The sequence below is a fragment of the Sminthopsis crassicaudata genome, chromosome 3, assembly GCF_048593235.1.
Source record: "Sminthopsis crassicaudata isolate SCR6 chromosome 3, ASM4859323v1, whole genome shotgun sequence".
NCBI lineage: Eukaryota > Metazoa > Chordata > Mammalia > Dasyuromorphia > Dasyuridae > Sminthopsis > Sminthopsis crassicaudata.
The window spans coordinates 457365175-457387458 of NC_133619.1; the positions used below are offsets into that span (position 1 = coordinate 457365175).

General features: G+C 36.2%; 1 protein-coding gene across 5 annotated transcripts in view; it reads right to left on the reverse strand.

Annotated features, from left to right (window-relative positions):
• Nucleotides 1-22284, reverse strand: part of TANC1 (tetratricopeptide repeat, ankyrin repeat and coiled-coil containing 1) — a 254161-nt gene that overhangs the window by 200439 nt on the left and 31438 nt on the right. For 2 of the 5 annotated variants that reach the window (XM_074303378.1, XM_074303382.1), the window contains exon 2: nt 17443-17616. Coding sequence is in view for 2 of the 5 variants with exons in the window: in XM_074303381.1 (XP_074159482.1) it covers nt 1245-1250 (6 nt within the window). In the remaining 3 variants the exon portion in view is untranslated. Of the gene's footprint in view, nt 1-1244; nt 1266-14822; nt 14894-17442; nt 17617-22284 lie in introns of those variants that run through there. The other 3 variants (XM_074303381.1, XM_074303377.1, XM_074303379.1) reach the window with 2 other exon arrangements.

Below are 22284 nucleotides of genomic sequence, written 5' to 3' on the forward strand. Positions count from 1 at the left end.
AGCTATGATAGGGCCGGGTCTACTCTAGCCAAAGGAAAGAATAAAAAGATTTAGTAGAAGACAAGTCAATAACTTTAAAGACTTTTCTATCCTCTTACTCTTAACAGACTTTCCATGTTGACACCACGAGTACATTTTCCAATAACTCATTTAGGAACACTAAGAGAAACACCATGCGCTAAAGTGATAACATATGCTTTTTAAAATCATGATTTTAAAGTGATCCTTACAAGACCACTAAAGGAAGTGATCAATCGATGTCACAGCAAGGTTAAAAAAGACTATCTGAAGACTAAATAAAAAGGTCCCCCCACACAACCAGTTTCTCAGGCCTTACTTAACCTGAACTTTCTCAAGGTCAGTCTCCCTTGGATTGCCACACCTGCCCTGGAATTTGAAGAAGGTTCTTTTTTAGGATACTCCCCATGCTCAAACACATCGAAAGCCAGGCTCTGTCCCAACTCAAATCTCTCACAGCACTGCTGCCAGCCTACAATGCCAAAAGGAAGGGCTTTATCCTGTGGAATCACGTATGAGCCAACAGAAGTATCTTGGCAGGACACCAGAGTACTAATAGGTTTGTGCATGCACAGGCTGGGCGGAGGACACTTTTTTCCCTTGGAGCCTGTTTAATTAGGAGCTCTAGAGGAGCATGCCCACCCTTACCCCACAGCACCATCCCACCATCCCCCAACCCATCATCAGGACTTCAAAGATGAGAAAGAAGCTCCAGAGTTTTTCTCTGGGTGGACAGCAATGCTGAAAATCAGTTCAAAAGTCTGGGCCCAGTTTATAGGTTCACAGATCACATAATAAGTGGCAATGAGCTGGGATTTAAATCAAGCCCAGCACTGTTACATAAAGACGCAAATGCTAGCCTAGAAACTCCAGGAAGAAAAAAATCTTCCAGAAAAAAAAACAAACTCATAACTACCTTCTCATTAGGGAATCTGTCACTTTCTCCCTTCCATTTGAAAAGTAATCAATAGGTTGGTCTATTGGGAGGGGGTGGGGGGAAGGGTATACTGGATTTGAGGTTAGAAAATCTGGATTTTTAAAAAGAAAAAAAAAAAAAGAAAGAAAATCTGGATTAAGTCCCAGCTTCTTGACTATGTGAACTAGAACAAGTGGCAACCTCTCTAGATCAGTTTTGTCTGACATTAAGAGATCTAAATTAGATGAATCCCCCTTTAGCCAAAAGATATATAATTTTATGACCAGTTTAAGTATAACACATGACTTACTAACATATGAAAGTGTGGCTGCCCCACATTCAGGTTGGCTACTTTCCTTTAAAAGGCTCTAATTCCATTTAGTCACATTCATCCATCCAAAAAGGGATTCTTAGCTTCCCAGGTAGAGCTGCCTAGGGTGTCTACTTCAGCCAACTTGGTCTTTAACCATTCACAGTTGGATAGCTCCACCTGGTGAGAAGCCCAATACCTGCCTCTCCCATAAAAGACATCACCTGCTTCTTCATCTGCAGGGCTGGTAAGGAAGCTTTGTTTAAATAAGACTCAATAGCGAAGAAAGACACACTCAAGACTTTCAGCTGCCACAGATCTTCAGCCAATTCTCTTTTCTCACAGCCCACCTAAGCAGAAGAAAAGGAGATACTGTACCTGCTAACAAGCACATCCGTGAGGCTCAGAAAAGTCCTTGTTGGCCTACAGTACCTCAAAAGTAAGGCAGCATCTCTCTGCTGACAAAGCATAAATAAGAATTCTTGGATCCAAAAAACATGTAAAGCTTCTTCAAATGACATTTTCAATTTGTGATCCACAAAGACTCTTTACCCTCCTCCCCCCGAGTCCATCCTCCTTTTCCCCAGCTAGAACTGCCCATTATAGTTTAACTGCTCCTAGGAAGACAGGAAACCAAACTTTGGGAAAGAATAATACAGGAAAAAAATAGGAAAGAAAGAGAGCTTAAGAAATTGTCAAAGGACCCAAAATAAATTACAGAGTCCTCAAGGGGAGGCAGCTTCCTGAGAGAAGGCTTATCCCTGGCAGCCTGTTTTTGTGGTGGCCAGATCACAGAGTTTGGATTCTGCATTCAGTCCTACATGGGTTAGAAGGGCCAAATGCTATAATTACAGGAGGCCAAAAAGGAGGAGATGAGAGCCATCAGGAATTGCCAGGGAGGCCCTAAAACAACTACAGCTATAACCTCGGAGAGAGGAAAAATTCTACCTCAGGTCTTTTCTTTCAGAAAATAAGTTACAATCTACATTAAGTCAATTAAAAAAAAAACTTACTTTATTCCCACCACCACTATCTTACTTTTACCTTGACCCTTCAGTGTGTAGCAAGTATGTGAGTCCTCAATAAAAGCTTAGAGTAGCATCTCTCAAACCACATTCCATGAAACCCAGTTGTTCTAAATGACATGATTAGGGGGCTCTGTCTGAAAGATTTCTATGATGGCTGTATTTTTCTCTTCTAAAATACAGAATATAAAAGACTATATGTATACAAAATGCTTATTTGGGGTCACAGTTCTTTTTTCAGTGTGACAACAGTCTTAATTTCCTAGAGTTTACTCCAAAATTTCCCCTTTCTCCCTTTATTCCAAAGGCAGTTCACTCTTTTCCCCAACAACCCATCCAAAACACCATTTATAGGTCCTATCAATATTCCATGACCAAATTGGGTCACAGAGAGCCATAAGTATATTTAAAAAAAAGATCCTATGGGGCAGCAGAGAAAAAGACAATTCTATATACTGTTATGAAATTTAATAAGACTAGAGCTAAACACCTACACTTGACTTTAAAAAAATATTAATGTCAGGAGTTCAAGATGGGTAATCTGTGACTAGATGCCCATTGAGGGGGAGAGGATCTGGGGATTTTAGTGACCCGCAAACTCACTGAGTCAGTAGTGTGGATGCAGTACCCAAAAAAATTTAATATGAAATGTGGTTGCATCAAGAAGAAGAATATTCACAAGAAGGAAAGTAACTGTACTTGTGCAGGCAAGCCACATTTGGAATACTCTGCTTAGCTCTGGGTGCCATATTTTAAGGAGGGTCACTGAAACTGGAATATCTCTCAGAGTCCAGCCAAGCACCAAGATGATGAGGTCTAAAGACCACACCACATAAAGAGCAATTGGAGGAACTGGTAGTATTTATCCTAGAGAAAGGAAGTAGTCTAAGAAGAGCTGTCAGAGAGAAGAAAAATTAAGACTTCTGCTTGGCCCCAGAGGGCAAAAATAGGAGAAATCAGTGAAAGTCACGAAGAGGTAGATTTATAGTTGATGTAAAAAAATGAAATAAAATTATTTCCTACAATAAAAGCTGTCCAAAAGTATCATAGACTAAAAAGAGAGGATTCCTTCTCACTACAAGTCATTAAACAAGAATGTTAGAAGATTGTAGAGTCTATAATGTACTTAACATTAGACTAAATGAAAAGATGGAAGATACCTGAAAAGTAATCTCATCCAACCTCATTGTAGTAGAGATGAGGAATCTGAATTAAGTGACTTGCCCAAATTTACATAGGCAAATGGAGACATCAATCATTTCACAAGTGCCTGCTTTGTACCATACATTGTACACTTTTAAACAGTATCAAATTTTCATGGTTGTTGTAAGACTAAAATGAGATGTTTGTAAAAGTATGTGAAAAACTTAATCAGTATACAAATGCTATTATTATTATTTCTATTGTGGCATTCTATACAAATTCATCTCACTATTGGTGCAGTTCTTTTAAGTCTTTAATAATTTTAAAAGCCCATATGGTTTTACACATTTCACACACCACCACGACCAGTTACTTCGATTCTCCAACATGAAGAGCTATTAGAGAACATTTTAAAGATTCACTTTTAATGATCCTTTTTCCCATACTTTATACAGATTATTTCTGAAGTCTCTCCCAAGTCTAATTCAGTGATCAGTAGACATGACAACACAACTCCCAACGAAAATTACAAAAATCCCAGTGGGTCTACATAGCCTATGGCTTACATTCCCCATCATTTAAATGTATTTAAATTTAAATTTAAAAATTTAAAATTTAAAATTTAAAAAACAAAAACCTTTATTCCTGATTGGCTCCAGAACCAACAAATCCCTCAAATGTCTCACATATGCCTAAAATTCTAAGCTCGATAAGGGCAGGAATCCTATCTTTCCTAAACTTTGCATTTCCAACAGGATTAGCCTCTGAACAAAGAGGCACATCATAAAATATTTGTTGAAGTGGATCCTTTTGAAGACAGCTAACTCATGTAGCAGCACATGTTCAGCAGGCAGGGTTTCCAGAATCAAAAATGTTAATGAATGATGATCTCAAGCATAATTTTTTAAAATGAACATCCAAAGTTTGTTAATTTAATTATTCTAAAAAAATTTATTAAGCACCTTTTCATATGAAACACTGGGGGATCAGGAACCCTAATAACTTCCTCACAAAGCTTATATTTTAGCAAAGTAAAAAGAGAAAAAGAAACAAAGAAAGATGTGTATGAAATGATGAATCTAAAGAAACCAAAACCTGGAGAACTATATTTACAGGATCTATAATAACATAAAGTGGAAATAATTCCAAAAAGGCCATTGTTCCTAGAGAAGAGATGAAGAAGGAATTCTTATCTCAGTGCTCCAAAGAGAAACTATAAAGGGGTAAGATATTGTGGATGAGAAGGCAGATGTATATAGTGCATTTCTGGCAGAAAAAAAAAGAGCAATCTATATTTGCTGGAATATGAAATGCATGAAAGAGAAAAACAGTAAGACAGAGCTAAAAAGATAAGCTATTCCCAGAGTGCATGAGGCTATGTGAACAGCAAAATAAAATTTAAATACATGCAGATACATGTGCGTAAAAAGACACCTGTGTGTATGCATATATATCTGTGTTTATACACATATACAAATATCTACATATCTATATGTACATCTTTGTACATTTATGCACACGTGTGTATATATCTATAATACATATATTTGTATCTGTCTTTACACATGTGTATGTATACCCATATATTTGCATGTGTGTCCTTACAGTGTGCATATCCACATGTTTTCATGTGTGTGCTTGTATATCCATATATTTTACATATGCTTATATGTATATATGGCAAGTGTCTGTATGTATACTACATGTACCCAAGTATGTGTACAAATATATGTGCATACATATACATATATGTATGTGTGAATACATGCATATATAATAATGAATATATTATATATACATGTTTGTATATACACATATATATGACTATATTATATATGTGTGTATGTATATATACATATATATGTATATATATGTGTGTGTATATATATATATATATATATATATATATATATATATATATATATATATATATATATATATATATATATATATATGAAAAGCCAATGAAAAATTCTGGCATGTAATACAGCAGCAATACAAAACTACATTGACAGATAAGGGAAAGAATGGCAGCAGACAGAACAAGGAGATTGTGATGTCTCTGAAAGCATGGGATGAAAGTCTATGCAACAGAAAAAAAGATCAATGGTGCTAAAGGTTACTGAGAGGTCACAGGAGATGAAGGATGGACAAAAATATTTTATGTGGAGAATAAAAAGTCAATGGTGATTTTGAGAAGATAGTTTCAGTAGAGTTGTGAGAGGTGGTCGTCTGACTGCAAATGACTGACAAGATTGTACAGCTATAAAAGAATCAGATAAGCAATTTTTTTCAAGTTTAATAGAAATGGAATGGCAGCTGAACAGGTAAAGAAAGATCTTTCTTATGACCGCTGATGTAAGGATACTTGGACGTTGATGGAAAGGAGATATTGGGGAGGATATAGTTGAGGAAGGAGAGAAAGAACACTAGAGCAAGGTTTTAGAATAAGCAAGGTTTATGGAAGTTCAGACCTTGAGGAGAAAAAAAATATTTGGAACACTTGCCACGAGAGTTAAGACAGGAGTCAAAAATAAAAGAGGCAGCAGGTATAAAATGTAAAAAGACTTGACCTTCCTAGCCTGAGAAATGACCTTAAATTTCATCATCTGACACTTTCCTACATGGGTGACTTTGTCGGCATCACAAAAACCTCCCTGGGTCTCAATTTCTTCATCTTCTAAAGTTCTAAATCTATATCTATGATCCTATGAGTAATAAAAACCCACCAACTTTTTTTTAAAGATCAGTGCAAGTTCATGATTTGTTTGGCACTACTCAGCAGAAACCAAAGTGGAGAAAAACAGGTTTTCAACAAACTACATATAATAGAAATTCATAATTTTGAAAACTGCTTTTTCATGATGACTAATTCATAATGAAAATTTATTTTTAAAAAGATACATGTTTTGTCAATAACTATAGGAAGCTATTTGAACAAAGCGAGGATTTTTTATTAGGAGATGACTAGTACATTAAAACTACTTTTTTTAAAGTATGTCAAAAAATATCAATAGCAAGTGTTATACATGGAAGGAATAACTGGATAATTTGATTTTTTAAGAGGGTTTAAAAGGTTAATAGTTACAATAAAAAGGAAAAGAAACCTTTTTTTAGCAATTTCTCTCAAAATCAGATAACACTTAAAAAAAGCCTCATCTACTTCAAATGTCCTTCTGTATGATTTCAGAGACTAAATGGAGTTCTATTTTCTACTTAAAATTTATTTTTGAAGTACTTATTATTTTTTATGCAATTCTAAAGCTTTCTGCCTTCTACTGTATTGTGGAAATTTTTTATTTTCTCTTAAGGTTTTAATGGAAACTGCCTTTCAGTCTTGCTAACAATTCAGGAAACTGAATCCTGCATCTTTATCACTCTTGGGAGGAAATATTACAGAATCATTGTAATCTAAAAATAATACCAACACATCTCAATGTCACAGCTGCTCCTTGAGTGGCCAGCTAAGGTTTTTGAAAAACATTTACTTCTAGTATTCTAATATTAAGGCAATGGATACCTAGAATAATAGCAGTGATAATAATAGTAGTTGTAGTTAACAGTAGCAGTAATAATGATAATAATAAAAAAAAAATACAATGTAATAGTATGTTTGAAGGATCATAAATCTACAACTATAGGGACTGTGGAGGTCTAGTCCATCACCTTCACTTTACAGCATTGAAAACGGAATTCCTGAAAGAAGTGTTTATCAAAGGTCCAATCAACAATAAATGGCAGAACCAGGATGGTGCTGAGCTGAACTAACATTTATAGTTTACAGACATTATTTGATCCTTACAACCATCCTGGACGATAGGTAAGGTACAATTACTAGCCCTATTTAGCAGATGAGGAAACTGAGTACATAAATCCCTTTATTAAGAAGACTTGAGTTGAGGCTGAAAAGATAAGATATATAACCTATATCAAATTGCTTACTATCTTGGGGAGGAGAAAGGGGAGGGAAAATTTTAGAACTCAAAATTTTATTTAAAATAAATGTTTAAAATTGTCTTTACATGTAATTGAGAAAAAATGTCTTTTAAAAGGAAAAATTAAATACACACACACACACACACACACACACCACACAACACACACACACACACACACACACACACACACACACACACACACACCACACAACACACACACACACACTATGGCCTTTATAAGGATAATGTATTGTTTCAATGTTATATAATAAAGTAGGGAGTAAAATATTATTCCTCTACTCTTTAGGGATAATTATATGGTTTCTGACAAATCACATACCCTATCTCTTTGTAAAATGGAAACAATACTTCGGTACTGTTTAATCAAATAAAGTTGCAGTAAATGTAATCATAAAAAAGAAGGAAAGATTAGGATTTGAATGAAAGGGCAGAGGGTAAAGAAAGATAAATTAAGAGGATAACAGTGCATCCAATGGACAGAGAGAAAGAACTGGGAGGAGTAAGAAAGAGGGAGATGGGGGGGGAGAGATGGGAGAGGAAGAGGGTATGATTAAATAGATAGAATATTCACTCTCCAGTTCAGGTAAAAGAAGATATCAAAACAATTAATGAGAAGAATTGCTTAGATACTGGGAAGTAGACCAAAACTGAAAAAAAAGCCAGAATTATTCAATATGATTAAATATTTCTTTCAAAAATGAATAAACAAGAGTTTGAAATTAGATAATCAATTCAAAAAATAATTTATTAAGTCCTGACTAGCACAAAGCACCTCATTTATTCAGTGTCATTGTGGAACTACAAATTTTTCTAGTAACTTGAAACTTATAAAGAAATCTTCCCTTTGTATTTAAAGGGATAGGCCAAGTCCTATGACTTCATTGGTATATGTAGTTTGTTACTGGTTTTGTTTCTTGGACCCCTGTGGCAATCTCATAAAGTCTATGAACCCCTTCTCTATAGATAAACACTTAGTGCTTATGTACATTCATAAATTAAGTAAATGCTAAATTTCAGGTCAAGTTTAGTGAAAATAAAAATGAGAGGGAGGGAGAAAAGAAGGAACAAGGGAGGGAGAAAAGAAGGAACGAGGGAGGGAGAAAAGAAGGAACGAAGGAGGGAGGGAAAGAAGGAAGGAGGAAAGGGAGGAGGGAAGAAGGGAGGGAAAAGAGGGAGAAAGGGAAGGAGGGAGGGAGGGAAAAAGGAAGGGAAGGAGAGAGAAAGGGAAGGAGGGAAGAGAGGAAGAGAGAAAGGGAAGGAGGGAAGAGAGGAAGGAAGAGAGGAAGGAAGGAAGGAAGGAAGGAAGGAAGGAAGGAAGGAAGGAAGGAAGGAAGGAAGGAAGGAAGGAAGGAAGGAAGGAAGGAAGGAAGGAAGGAAGGAAGGAAGGAAGGAAGGAAGGAAGGAAGGAAGGAAGGAAGGAAGGAAGGAAGGAAGGAAGGAAAGAAGGAAGGAAGGAAGGAAGGAAGGAAGGAAGGAAGGAAGGAAGGAAGGAAGGAAAGGTGAAGGGAATTTTTTTTAAAGCTAATCCTAAATTTTTTGCATGTTTTTAGTGGAAAAAACTATACTTTCTTTTAGAATTATGGAAAGTTTAAAAGAGCCTTGGATACTAGTACCAATTTTGCCATGAATTAAGTACATGACCTTGAAAAAGTCACATCTTCCCTAACTTTGTTTTTTTCATGTGACGAGGGGGGCAAAACATGTGTTAGAGGCAGGGGGAACTGAATTGAATGACCTCCAACATCTCTGCCAGCTTTAAATAACTTTGATTCTAACTAGCACTCTCAGATCAATGGGACTAGACAAAACAAACAACAACTGATGACAACTGCTAGGAGCAGAAATCTCCTCCAAACCAGTTGTTTTCTCACACTACTTTTAGTGAATTCTTGGCAGCACATGATAGAAATCATTAGGTAATACAAAAATGCCTTCACTGGCTATGCAAGTCTTTATGGAAATCCCCATGTGTCCAGCACCTCTACCATGTGATAGTCACTAAAATATTTTATAGAAACAGAAAAATCACTCTCTCAAAAAAGCAGGGATACCTAATGGTTAACTAAAATAACATGATGGACCTATTGCTCAACACTAAAATAATTTGCAACTGAAATATTTTATGGTTATCAAAAGAGGTATTTACCAAACCTAGAAAAGCCACATGTTATATTATACAGTAGTTGAGGGAAATAGAGTAACTATCTTCACAGATGTATAACTGAGCTAAAACCCCCTTCTTTTTTTTTTTAAATACAAAGACTTTGTAAGAATGCTTCTATATTAAAAGAAAGAGGGGGACAGCAGGATAAATGTTTAATACCTGTCTAAAGCTGATCTTCTATAACTTTTCAGCACAGACTGCTCTCTCTCTCTGTGTCTGTCTCTCTCTCTCCCTCCTCTCTGTCTCTTTTTCTCTCTGTCTCTCTGTGTCTGTTTCTCTCTCTCTCTTCTCTGCAAATATACAAAATGGGAGGTTTCCCACCAAATATTGTACACTGTGCTGGCTTTGAACCCTGTGTTCCTAGGGAAATACTCAGAAAAGGATCTGATTTTCATGTCCATTTTATAAACCATTCACAAACAACATTAGTGTGGTATGCGAACATGTGCACACATACACACACACACACACACACACAGAGCTACATAGGCTCATAATAAATCTTATACAAAGGGTTGTTCCAAATCATCCCAAATATTTAAAGTTTATAGCATTTGCGATCTAAAAGCACGTGCACACCTGATTTGAATTCAAAAAAGCAAAAAATGCAAAAGGCCCATTTTAACCTTGAAAATTGCTGCCATTCAAAGAACGGGGCACGGAAAACAGCATCTGGCTTGGGAATCATTAACCTGAGAACTATTTAAGAGAACTATGAGAACTATGTTATAACAATTCCCTGACCAAGCTTGCGTCCATTAAAACCAATTGCTATCTGGTCCTTCAGGCCTCCGTTCTGTATCTGAATGTTAGGACCCGAGTGTAAAACTTCATATTTATCCCTATCCAAAAGTTGAATGGACTTCTTTGGGAAGGCACTCATGTTCTTCAAACAAAGACGAAATAATAGTCTGTCAAGAATATATTTTGGGGGATTCTTATTCAGATACAGGTGGTGTTGATAGCTCCTAAGATCCTCTCCAATTCAGATTCTGTGAAAAGGGATATACTTTCTTTCACTGAAATAAGTCCTATGAATACCAACTGACCAATATAAGGCTATAGGAGTCTATGGACACACATCACATCACATTTCTAGAAAGCAGAAGCCCTTCCAATCTTGGTTAACATAACAAGAAATACTTGGCCTAGTAGGTTATATACCCTATAAATACACTCAAGAACCAGTTCATTTCTTTCCACAATTTAATATACTACAGGGTAAAGGTTCATTTGGCAAAGTACTTAGTTTAAAGTGACCTGCCCAAGAACAGAAATATTTTTTATAGTCTGTTTTCTCTAGGGATCATAGAGCTAGAAGAGAAAGAAAAAACTTTACTAAAACAGCCTAAATCAATGGGGCATAACCATGGCTGGGAAACTGTTTCAACCTACAGTCTAGCAGCCTTATATAATTTTAAGTTTTGGAACAAAGATTTTGGATTTTCCCTGACTCTAGATGTAGCAGAAATTAAAGAGAATTATAGAGCCCATCACAGGAGACACAGACCTGGAACAGCTTTGGATACTTCCTGAGATGTAGGGACACAATGAATCGGGATGATGACCTGCCTGGCTGCTTCATATAAAGTGGCCCAACACTGAAAGGACTTGGCCCTTTGATTTACCAAAGAAAACTTTCTGAGTGGTTCCTGGCTCTCTCCGCTCTCTAAGCAGGGAGATGCTATCTTAATTAAAAAGAGACCTCTTCAAGCTGTATTTCTCTTCCTTTGCTCCTCTATGGAAGATGTCATGTAATTTAAGATTTCCACTGATGAGTAGATAAGGATTATATGTAAAATTACTGAATCTTCTTTCAATTTGTTTATATCGAAAGTACACTTGCAAGTATTATGTGTTAAGCAATCTTTTTTTCTGAGTGGAAATAAATAACTGTCCCATAAAAAGGACAAACAACAAAATCAAAAACTTTTCTAATCCATTTTCAGAGAAGGTCCCAGTCCAAGTCTAAGCTAGAACTAAGTGGTGGGAGAAGTGTTAATAAGCCAAGATTTGAGAACAGTGATCAAAGCTATATCATTTCCCCAGAGTGCCTTTGATTAAGCATGTTACTGCTTCTGAACAGGGACTCAAGGAACAGAAAGATACTCATTTTTGGACAAGAATACTATATAAATTTGTTTTGACTTTTTTTTGTTACACGGATTGTTTGTGTTCTTAACTTGGGGGGGGAGGATTTGAAGGAAGAGAGGGAGACTAGACAAACAACAAAAAAATAAAAGAAAAAACAGGAAATAGAGGAAATTTTTAAATATACAAAAAAGACTAGACAGAGCACCTTTGAATGCACCATGTTCACTTTATTATAAACTTTCATATACAATCCTTTATATTCTACTTGGAAATTTAAAAAGGGAATGGAGGAGTTGGCTCTCCATTAAGGCCCTTGACAGCACTGAAGGTCAGCAGAAATCTGGGCCCTACCTACTCTCCTAATGTTATTTTCCACTATTTTCTGACATTTAACTTTCAGTATCTGCCAAACTAGTCCAATTAGCCTCTGAACAAACTATACTGATGACTTACTCCAGACTTGGACTGATAATATTTCTTAATGTTAAAGGTACCACTACCTCCACAATACACATGCCCGATGATGCAGGCGATCCTGCCCGTGCTGGAAAGAGCACTTGAAGGTTGTCACTGCTCTCCAGGAGAGTCTGTAGGTTGACAGAGTTTCCCAACCATCTGTCATACCACACTACTTGAGGCTGTTTAAGAATTCACTGAGCTTCTGTTTCCTCCCTCTTCCTCCCAGTTGGGTGATCCTTTTAGGAAAAAGAACCATCATCATCCCAAACATTCTAAGTATAATTCTGAAGCCTAAGCTTTTTTGCTTTATAAAGTACCTCAGGTCCAAACCCAGTCCAAAGACCCCTGGGAGAAGGGAGCAAAAGAGTAACCTACCTCTCACCTTGACAAAGCCAAGTGAAAGAACTACCTTCTTCTGCAAATATAACATGCATTGGAGCAGATGCTAATTATGTTAGTCCTGAAGAAACAAGGGAACCAATACAGATAACAAAACTAGATTTTCAATAGCTATTAATATATTCTACTAAAATACAAGGCCATCATGAATTTGTAAATGATTACATGGATGAAATACATCAAATCTAATATGGATGATCTCACTGAGAGGAATACTCCCTTCACTTCCTCTCCATTTCACTGAAGAGGGTCTTCTTCTACATCTTTTAATATTTCTTGGATACCAGCTGAACACTGGTATGCACAAAGCATCCTTCCTCGATGTTAGTCACATGATTATAGCTCTTTTAAGGTTCACAAAGCAATTTACAAACATCTCATTTCATCCTCACAACTACCCAGGCAGGTAGTGGTCCTGAAACTGAAGCTGACATCATTAAGAGACTTGCCCAGATGCTAAGTTTTGGAGGCGGAAATAAGGTCTTCTTGTCTCCAGCTCCAGGGCTCTCAACACTGGACCACCTCACTGAGCACACAACCAGCCCAACTTCTTTTCTACTAATAATTTCCTTAATGATGTCTTTTAAGCCATCAGCGGTATGAAAGTTATTACTGATGATGTATTATAATCTGCTCTATCATTAATCAATTATTTAAGTAATTACTAAGCCCCTAATTATTCACCGTGGTAGGCACTGGAGATACAAGGACAAAGAATAGAACAATCCCTACCCTACCGTGTGCCTTTTCATTACCCTCTGGACTACTCACAATTTTGATTCATCAGAGATCACGGTGTTCCTGATTCACAACCATATGGCACCATGGATTGTATATTGTTGTGAAAAAAAGATAAGCATGTGTCATGAGCAGCTTGGGAGCATCGTGAGAATACTGTCCAATTTCCCAAATGCAATCCAAATATTTCTTAATTGTTAAAACTAATGGGGGGGGGGGCAGTTAGGTGGCGCAGTGGATAGAGCACCAGCCCTGAAGTCAGGAGGACCTGAGTTCAAATCTGACCTCACTTAACACTTTCTAGCTGTGTGACCCTGGGCAAGTCACTTAACTCCAATTGCCTCAGCAAAAAAAATTTAAAAAAAAAAAATACACAAAAATAAAAGTAACGGACTTTTCTCAGTCCTCATCCTTCTTTACCTCTCTACAACCTTGGTTATTATCACTCACCCTCTTCTCACTGATACTCTCTTCCCTTTAGACTGCTGTCACTACATCAATCCTTTTCAGTCTCCTTTCCTGCATCTTTAGCTGGGTTAGGTCATGGCTTCTAAGTATGGCCTCTATCCTAGGTTTTTTTTTTTTCTTCTTCCTTTCAGTGGCAGGTCTCATTGGTTCCTATGGATTCAAGTATTATCTCTATGCAGATGATTCTCAGTTCTCTTTTTCCAGCTCTAATCCCTCTCCCTCTTCCAGTTTCACATCTCCAACTACCTGCTAAACACCTTAAACTCACTATATCTCCCAACCGAACACATCTTATCAAATCCTCCTTTCTTCTATTACATTCATTCTCATTCCTAGTATTCAATACATTGCCAAGTCCTGTCAATTCTGTCTTTTTAACTACTTTCAAATTTATCCCCTTCTCTTCTCTGACACTGCCATCACCTTGGTGAGGGCCCTTGAACCAAGTCTGAATTTCTCAAAAACCTGCTAGTTGGTCTCTGACTCATATTTCTCCCCACTCCAGTTTATTCTCCATTCAGCCGTCAACCCAATATTCCTAAAGTGCAGATGTGACCCATGGTCCCACCACCACTCCCATTCAATAAACTCCTTCTTCTGCAAATATAACATGCATTGGAGCAGATGCTAATTATGTTAGCTATCCTCTCCAGATTCAAATATAAAATTCTCTGGCTTTTTAAAGTTCCTCAAATCTGACCCTTCTAGTCATGTCTTTCAACTGCTATGTACTAAGCAATCCAGGGATTGCTTGCTGTTTCTCCATGCCTTTTCACTGGAAATATTTCCATGCTTACAATTCTCTACTTCATCTCTACCTCTTGGCACCCTTCAATCTCAGCTAAAATCTCACCTTCTGCAAGAAGCCTTTCCCAGTACCCTCCTTCTGAAATGATCTCCAATTTATCCTGTAGGTCTTCTTTTGTACGAGATTGTTTTCATGTTTTCCCTATTACACTAAACTCCTTGAGGGCAGATTATTTTTGGCCTGTCTTTTATCCCTTGCACTCAGCACAGCAATGGGCACATAACTAGTTCTTAATACATGTTTACTGACCTAACAACAGGGACTACATTTGCCTTTCCCTGCATCATAATGTCTAGAACATAGTAGAAGTTGAATACTTACTTGCTGATTTAACTTGATCCTGCTTTTCTAATATTTATTTTGTGACTTGTTCATTTGTCCATCTGTAAAACCTAAGATATATTGATAAATTACACTGATACTTTACGAAATATACTGGTAAATTAATGCAATGCATGTTTAACATATTAGATTACTTGGTATCTAGAGAAGGGAAGTGGGGGGGGGGAGGTGGGAGAAAAATTTGGAACGCAAGGGTAAATGTTGAAAACTATCTTTGCATGTATTTTGAAAATAAAAAGCTATTATTAAAAATTTTTAAATATGACCCTGGGCAAGTCACTTAACCCTAATTGCCTCAGCAATCAATCAATCCACAAATGAACAAACAAATAAATGTAGCATGTTGCCTAACCAGCTGCAGATCCTAATTTGGGCAGTATTTCTGCCCAATTTGAAAGTCTGAGGAGGCCCTGTAGTAAAGTTTGATCAGTAAACCAAGCCTAACAGCTACATCTGGAAAACCTCATCATAAGGAAGGAAATGCTCTTTCTTTTGCACTCTATATTCAAAATCTTTAATGACTCCTCCATCTTGATAGTAATTATTAAAAAGTGGTTAAACAAAAGTATCTCTGAACTTGCTTTTACTAAGAAATACTATAAGATCTCAATGCAACACAAAGTTTATTATAAGAATCCTTTCGAGGCTGACTTTTGCTTACCTAATCCATTAAAAAAAAATCCATTGTGAAATTGTACATTCTTTGCCAGCTATCTTGGAAAACATTCTGTCTGGTCTTGATTTTCATTATACATATCTACAACTGGGGCCTACACCACTCTCAGTGATTTTTATGGAGATTAAAAAAAGGAGACATGGGTCAAGTAGTTGTAGTTTCTACTTGGTTGCTTTTTGGTGGGGTTGAGGGGAAGAGTAATACCATCCATGATCTTGTACATTCTTTCAGAATACTCCACTCAAATAATTTGAAAAACATTCCCTGAATGCCTGTTAAATGTTGTCTCTAGCTCAAATTTCTTGTGTATGGATTTAGTCGAGTCCAGCTGCTCTTCTTTTGTCTTAAGTGCCAATTCTACTTACTCATATAAAACATGAAGTACTGAGATGCTGGAGTCCAATTGCAGTGGTTCTCTGGTAATATAGTATAGAGAAAGAGTGGGAAGGGAGTTGAGAGGCCATATAGTCTAACCCTCTAACTAAGGGCCAAGATAGATTAAGTGATTTGTACAGAGTCATATAACGATGAAGTGTTTAAGGCTGATTAGAAGCTAAGTCATCTTAATCTTAATTTTTAAAATAGCCTTATTTTAATAACTGTATTCAATATAATTGATTTCTTTGTAATTTTATTTTATAAATTTAAAAACATTTTTTTCTGATTAGATATCCATAGGTTTCATTCTACCAAAGGGGTCCATGACACAGAAAAGGTTAAAAACCTCCAGAACAGACAAATCTGTTCTATTTTATATCTTTTGTTTTCCTTCCAGCTTCCTCTAAATGATTTTGGGATAATCTGGCCTGGTTAGATCTCACATGAAACTTTCTGCAAGTTCATTTTCCCTACAATTTTTATAACTTGATTAGGCAACATTGTTTGTAATTTTTCTACCATGTAGTCCTTTGTAGTATTTTATAAATGAGCCAATCCCCTTAAATTGATGTGGCCCCTCAGATGCCATGTTTCTCTAATTACCAAGCACATAGAGAGATGGTAAGTTTCTGAGCTGTTTCAGCCTCTTCTTTATGGTAACTTTATTTACATTGGTTGACAGTCAATATCTTTTCTTTTAGCTATTTCCATCTTTTTTAAACAAAGTTAATTCCCTTTTCAGGAATCAGTTTGAAGATGTTACCACTGCTAGCAATTTTGACTTCTCATCTTTAGCTTTTCTTTTTGTTTAGTATTTGTTTTGACCTCTGCTCCAATCAGTCAATGATAAAAAACAAGCACATTCTGAAATAACTCCCACCATCAGTAATTGGTCATTTCCTCTTTGTTAATAGCCAATTTAGTTTCTTGTGATATTGCTCAGTATCCACCATGTCCTCTATGTCCTCTAGATGATTGTTTTTTGGTGACCCTTTAATAACTTGCAGAATATATCAGGGCCTCCTCAAGATGCATGAGGGCTCATTCTTTAATTGATAAAGGATCAAAGGATATGAACAATTTTCAGATGAAGAAATTAAAACCATTTCTAGTCTGGGAAAAATGCTCTATATCACTATTGATTAGAGAAATGCAAATTAAGACAACTCTGAGGTACCATCTTATACCTCTCAGAGTGACTGACAGGAAAAGATAATGATAAATGTTGAAGGGTTTGTGGGAAAACTAGGACACTAAAACATTACTGAAGAGCAATTTGGAATTATGCCCAAAGAGTTATAAAACTGTGCAAATCCTTTGAAACTGAGTTTGTATCCCAATAAGATCACAAAAAAGGAAAGAGACTCACACATGCAAAAATGTTTGTGGCAGCCCTTTTTGTAGTGGCAAGAAACTGGAAACTGGATGGATGCCCATCAATTGGAGAACATCTTAATGAGTTATGGTATAAAAATGTTATGAAATATTATTGTTCTGTAAGAAACGATCAGAAGGAAGATTTCAGAGAGGCGTGGAGAGACTTACATGAACTGATGCTGAATGAAATGAGCAGGACCAGGAGATCGTTGTACACAGCAACAAGATTATGTGATGATCAACTATGATGGACAGGGCTCTTTTCAATGAGGTGAGTCAGGCCAATTCCAACAGTCTTGTGATGAAGAGAGACATCTGCATCCAGGAAGAGGACTATGGAATCTGTGGATCACAACATAGCATTTTCACCTTTTTTTGAATTGTTATTTAATTGCTTTTTTTTCTCTCTTTTTTTCCTTTTTGATCTGATTTTTCTTATTCAATGTAATAAATATGAAAATATGTTTAGGAGAATTGCACGTTTGCCTTATAATTAGATTACTTACTCTCTAGGAGAAGAGGTGGAGGGAAGGGAAGGAGAAAAACTTGGAACACAAGGTTTTGCAAAAGGTCAATGTTGAAAATTATTTTTGCATGTATTTTTTAAATAAAAAGCTATTATTAGTTTTTTAAAGTATGTATGAGGGATCTAAGGAGATTTTTAAATATTTAGTAAGCACCTAAATGATAGGCACTGTGCTATTCATTGATATATTTCTCCCTCTGAATGCTTAGCATAATGCCTGGCACAGGTGAGGTTTGTAATAAACTGATGACAAATCAATTGTCATTTCAATAAGCTAAAAATATCAAGCAGCATGTACATAGAAGGAGAAAGGAACAGAAAGTCCATACAAAGACTTACACAAAAGGTAAAGTGCATTAATTAGTTATCAAATGGCACCACACCTATGCTTTGAAGGAGGCAAGGAATCATGGGATAGAAAATATAGGAGGGGCAGCTAAGTGATGCAGTAGATAGAGCACCAGCCCTAAAGTCAGAAGTTCAAATCTGAACTCAGACACTTAATGCTTCCCAGCTGTGTGACCTTGGGCAAGTCACTTAAACCCAATTGTCTCAGCAAAAAAAGAAGAAGAAAAAGAAGGAAGCAAAGGAGAAAAAGGAGAAGACAAGCATTTATTAAGCACCTACTATGTACCAGGCACTGTGTTAAGTTCTATACAAACGTTATCTCATTTGATCCTCACAACAACCATTAAAGGTAAGTGCTATTATGATCCCCATTTTAGAGTTGAGCAAACTGAAGTAGATTCTAAGAGATTCTAGAGCGGCATGTGCAACAGAAGCAAAGGTACAGAGGTAGAGGATGGAACCTTGTATATAAAGTAACAGGAAGATGGTGGAGATGCTCTACTGATGCAGACTTTGAAAATACAAAAAAAAAAAAAAAAAAAAAAAAAAGACAGATGGAGACAGAGACAGAGAGTATATTTCCTCTTTTGTCCTCTGTTCACTCTTAAAAAAAAAAGTCAGTTCCAGTAATATTATAAAGACTTTTCTCTTAACACATACAAACATAATACTACTTTAAAAACAGGATATTTTTCAAGAGAAATATAAATGTTTTTTGTAAATATTCTCATGTTACAAGAAGTACAGTTAAGTCTCTGTTTCATCTCATCCCTTGGGTCATAATTTTATTATAGGAATATGATGTAATGTCCCAGCTTCATTAATGTTGTACTCCATTATTTATCAACTTGTTTCTTCCTTCTAAATAGGGTTCTACTAGAATAAGGAATTCAGTACTACGCTGAAAACCATGGATTTTTAACTGCTTTATATATTTAAGCGGCACCTCTAGTTCAAAAAAGCTAGGACGCTCAAAGAGCTTGCCTCAAGGAAAGAATGAACACAGGATTTTACCAGAATTTATGCAAGTATCCTAAAGTGATTCATTTACACAAGCCCAACACCAAACATACCAGGCATTCACCCAGACACATACTTTGATGTGGCATAAAATATATATAACAACAAGCATTTTGGGGTTAAATAACTGGTTCACTTCTGTTACAAAGGACAGAAATAGAAGGAAGGAAAGAGGCAAGAATAAGAAGTGATAGGAAGAGGCGAGTTGGAGAATAAGGACAGACACCACTGTGGAACGGAGCCCATCATTTCTCTAGGGATGTGGACTTCCCTTCAGCAGGAAGGGCAGTAGCCAGTACAGCTGAGCTGAACCTTGAAAAAGGTCAGCTGCTGACCTCAGAAGTCACAAAGGTCCAGGTGGAGAAAAGCAGTCAAAAGAAGTCTGGGAAATTTGTTTTCCGAGAATATAAGAATGTGTAAAAATATGAAGAACAGCTTCCCCACAGAACCATTATTAAGTTCTAGACAGAAGTTACATAATTTTCTAAGGGAGAACCTAAGGACAAAGAATACTATAAAATCTACCCAGGAGTCACATGAAAATCAACAAGCAATAAGACAAACAAGACTTTCCCCACAAATAATCTTGAAAGTTTGTATATTTTTAGCATTTACTTTCAACCAGACATCTAAGTGACCTGAATATCCTGATTTAAGTGACAAGTTTTGCAATTCTTATGCATAATTTAGTTAAAGGAACTTATTTTGCTTTGGGTGGGAGAAATGTAAATGTTACTTTAGAAATTGACAAACCCTGGGTCCACATAAATTTGCATTTTGAATGTCCCCCATTCATATGGCAAGAAATTATGTGCATGAAGGCAAGATTGATCCAAGGATAATGACAGTTATTGTTTACCCCAAATCTTTTATCTATTCATCATCTTCCAATGAATAGCTCTCTCCATAATGAGAAGTGTCTATCTTAAAAATCTAAAAGCGCAAGTTGAAATTCAAAAACATGAAATTTAATACTCCTTGGATATTAATATATAGAATTATCTCAATTATCTATAACATAACTTGGAATTTTGTATCTTTTTAATTTTTTAAAAATTCATTCCAGATTGGGGATTTTGAGGGGAGGGAGTGGTCAAATTTCACTTCCACAAAGGCCACAGTGTTTCAAGGAAAGCTGAATATCAGTTTGAACCAAGAAGTTTAATCAAGATATTTTTGGCCTCAGAAACAAGCAAAACCAGACTCTAACTTCATGGTTAATCCAAATGATGGATGAGTCATGTTTCCTTCTTCAGGTAAAGGATTTAAGGTCCCTATTGCCTTTTAAAACCTTCCTTACCTACCAATTACCCCATGGGAAAGTATTTCACTTCACACTCACTACCCAGCAGCTCTTCCCCAATATGTCAACTTTCAGTCTTTTCAGAATGTGCTATAAATATATGGTACTGTTTTTATTTGAAAAGGATGCATTATTTTTCATTTATTCATCCATTTTTTAAAATAAGTACAAAGTACTGAATATTTTTCCAATCCAACATCCCAGAAAAAAAAAAAAAAATCTGGCCTTCTAATTTAATATAAAGACGTGGTTTACAGGGAGATCAATTTTCTTTACCTAAAAGGTAATTCATCTGGAATTAATCCCTCTATCCTCCAGTGGCACTGGTCTCCTTGATGCTCCTCATATAGGACACTCCATCTTCCCAGTCCAAGTATTTTCACCAGAAAATACTTCTTTCCTCTCCCTACCTCTTTGCTCCCTGAAGTCTCCACTTTCTCTGCAAGAAGCCTTTCCCAGTGCTCCTTAATCTTAGTACTTTCCCTCTAAGATTACTCCCAATTTATCCTGTCTATGTATTATCTGTACATAGTTGCTGCACACAGACAAAAAAAAAAGTTGCTGAAAACAGGGGCTGTTTTTTGTCTTTCTTCATATTCCCAGTGCTTAGCACAGAGTCTGGCACAGAGGAGATGCTTAATAAGTGCTCACTCTTGCATAACTTACCTCCCTCCTGTCTTAGTGTGTACGCTATTCTTGATGCTCCCACCTCAGCCTTGTAAATTTAAAAAAAAAAAAAAATCAACAGACCACAGACTTAACCAACCACTTAGAGAAATCTTTTTTTTTCCACTTTATAATTGCTTAAACTATAAATGGAACTAGGAATACTTTTCATTTAACCTTCACACAAAAGATACAATGAATGATTAAAATATTAGAGAAAACCCTTCAGGGATGAATGCTGTCAAGGAGCTATTAATACATAGAGACAAACACATATACAATTATACAGGGAGTTAACAGAAATGAAAGATAAACCTCCCTCTGGGGCTGGCCATATATTCATTTCCATTACCACCAACTAGGCCCACACATCCACCATCTTTTAGAATGCTGTTGAGGATACTCCAATACCACCTAAAAATATTTCAAGTATCAATAGAATTTCATTACTGTAGCAATTCCCTAAAATCCATCTTTCCACTGCATAATAAACTTAGCCTTGAAGGGTCTTTCCTTTGCCAAAAAGCCTCATTTACCTCAAAAAACTGAAACTGTAGAAATCTCTCATCTGTCATCCATCGTACTCCAGTTCTCTCATGGCCTATAAATAATGTGATTCCTGCTGAAAGCTAACCAGAACCTCAAACTGTTGTCATACCAGAGTAGTTTAAAGGATGACTGAAGTTTGTAGCACAGTTCGTTGACCTTTGCTACATAAAATAGATCCAAATAGTCTTTACTGCTTGTCAGAAATTGTTACAAATACTGTACCTATTCCAAGATTGCTCAAATTTACATAAAATGTTTTTTTTTTCCTTTTGACCTTTAAGTCTTTTTGGAAGAAAAAAATTTTCCCCATAGCAAATGGCAAGTGAGCTTTTTGCCTACTAATTACTGTCAATCTGACTTTAAATTAAGAAATCAATTTATTTTATTGACCAATTTTAGGCCAACAAGGAAAATAACTGGAAAAAAAATTTAAGCATTTATTAAGGATGTATCAGGCACTGAACTGAAAGACAAAGACAAAATTGCTATCATCTCTGCCCTCAGGCACTTAGAAATTAAAAAAAAGATGAGTTTGCTATATGTATAAAATCACTCTGTAAAAGATCCATCCCTCTAGGAGCTTCCATTCATTCTGATT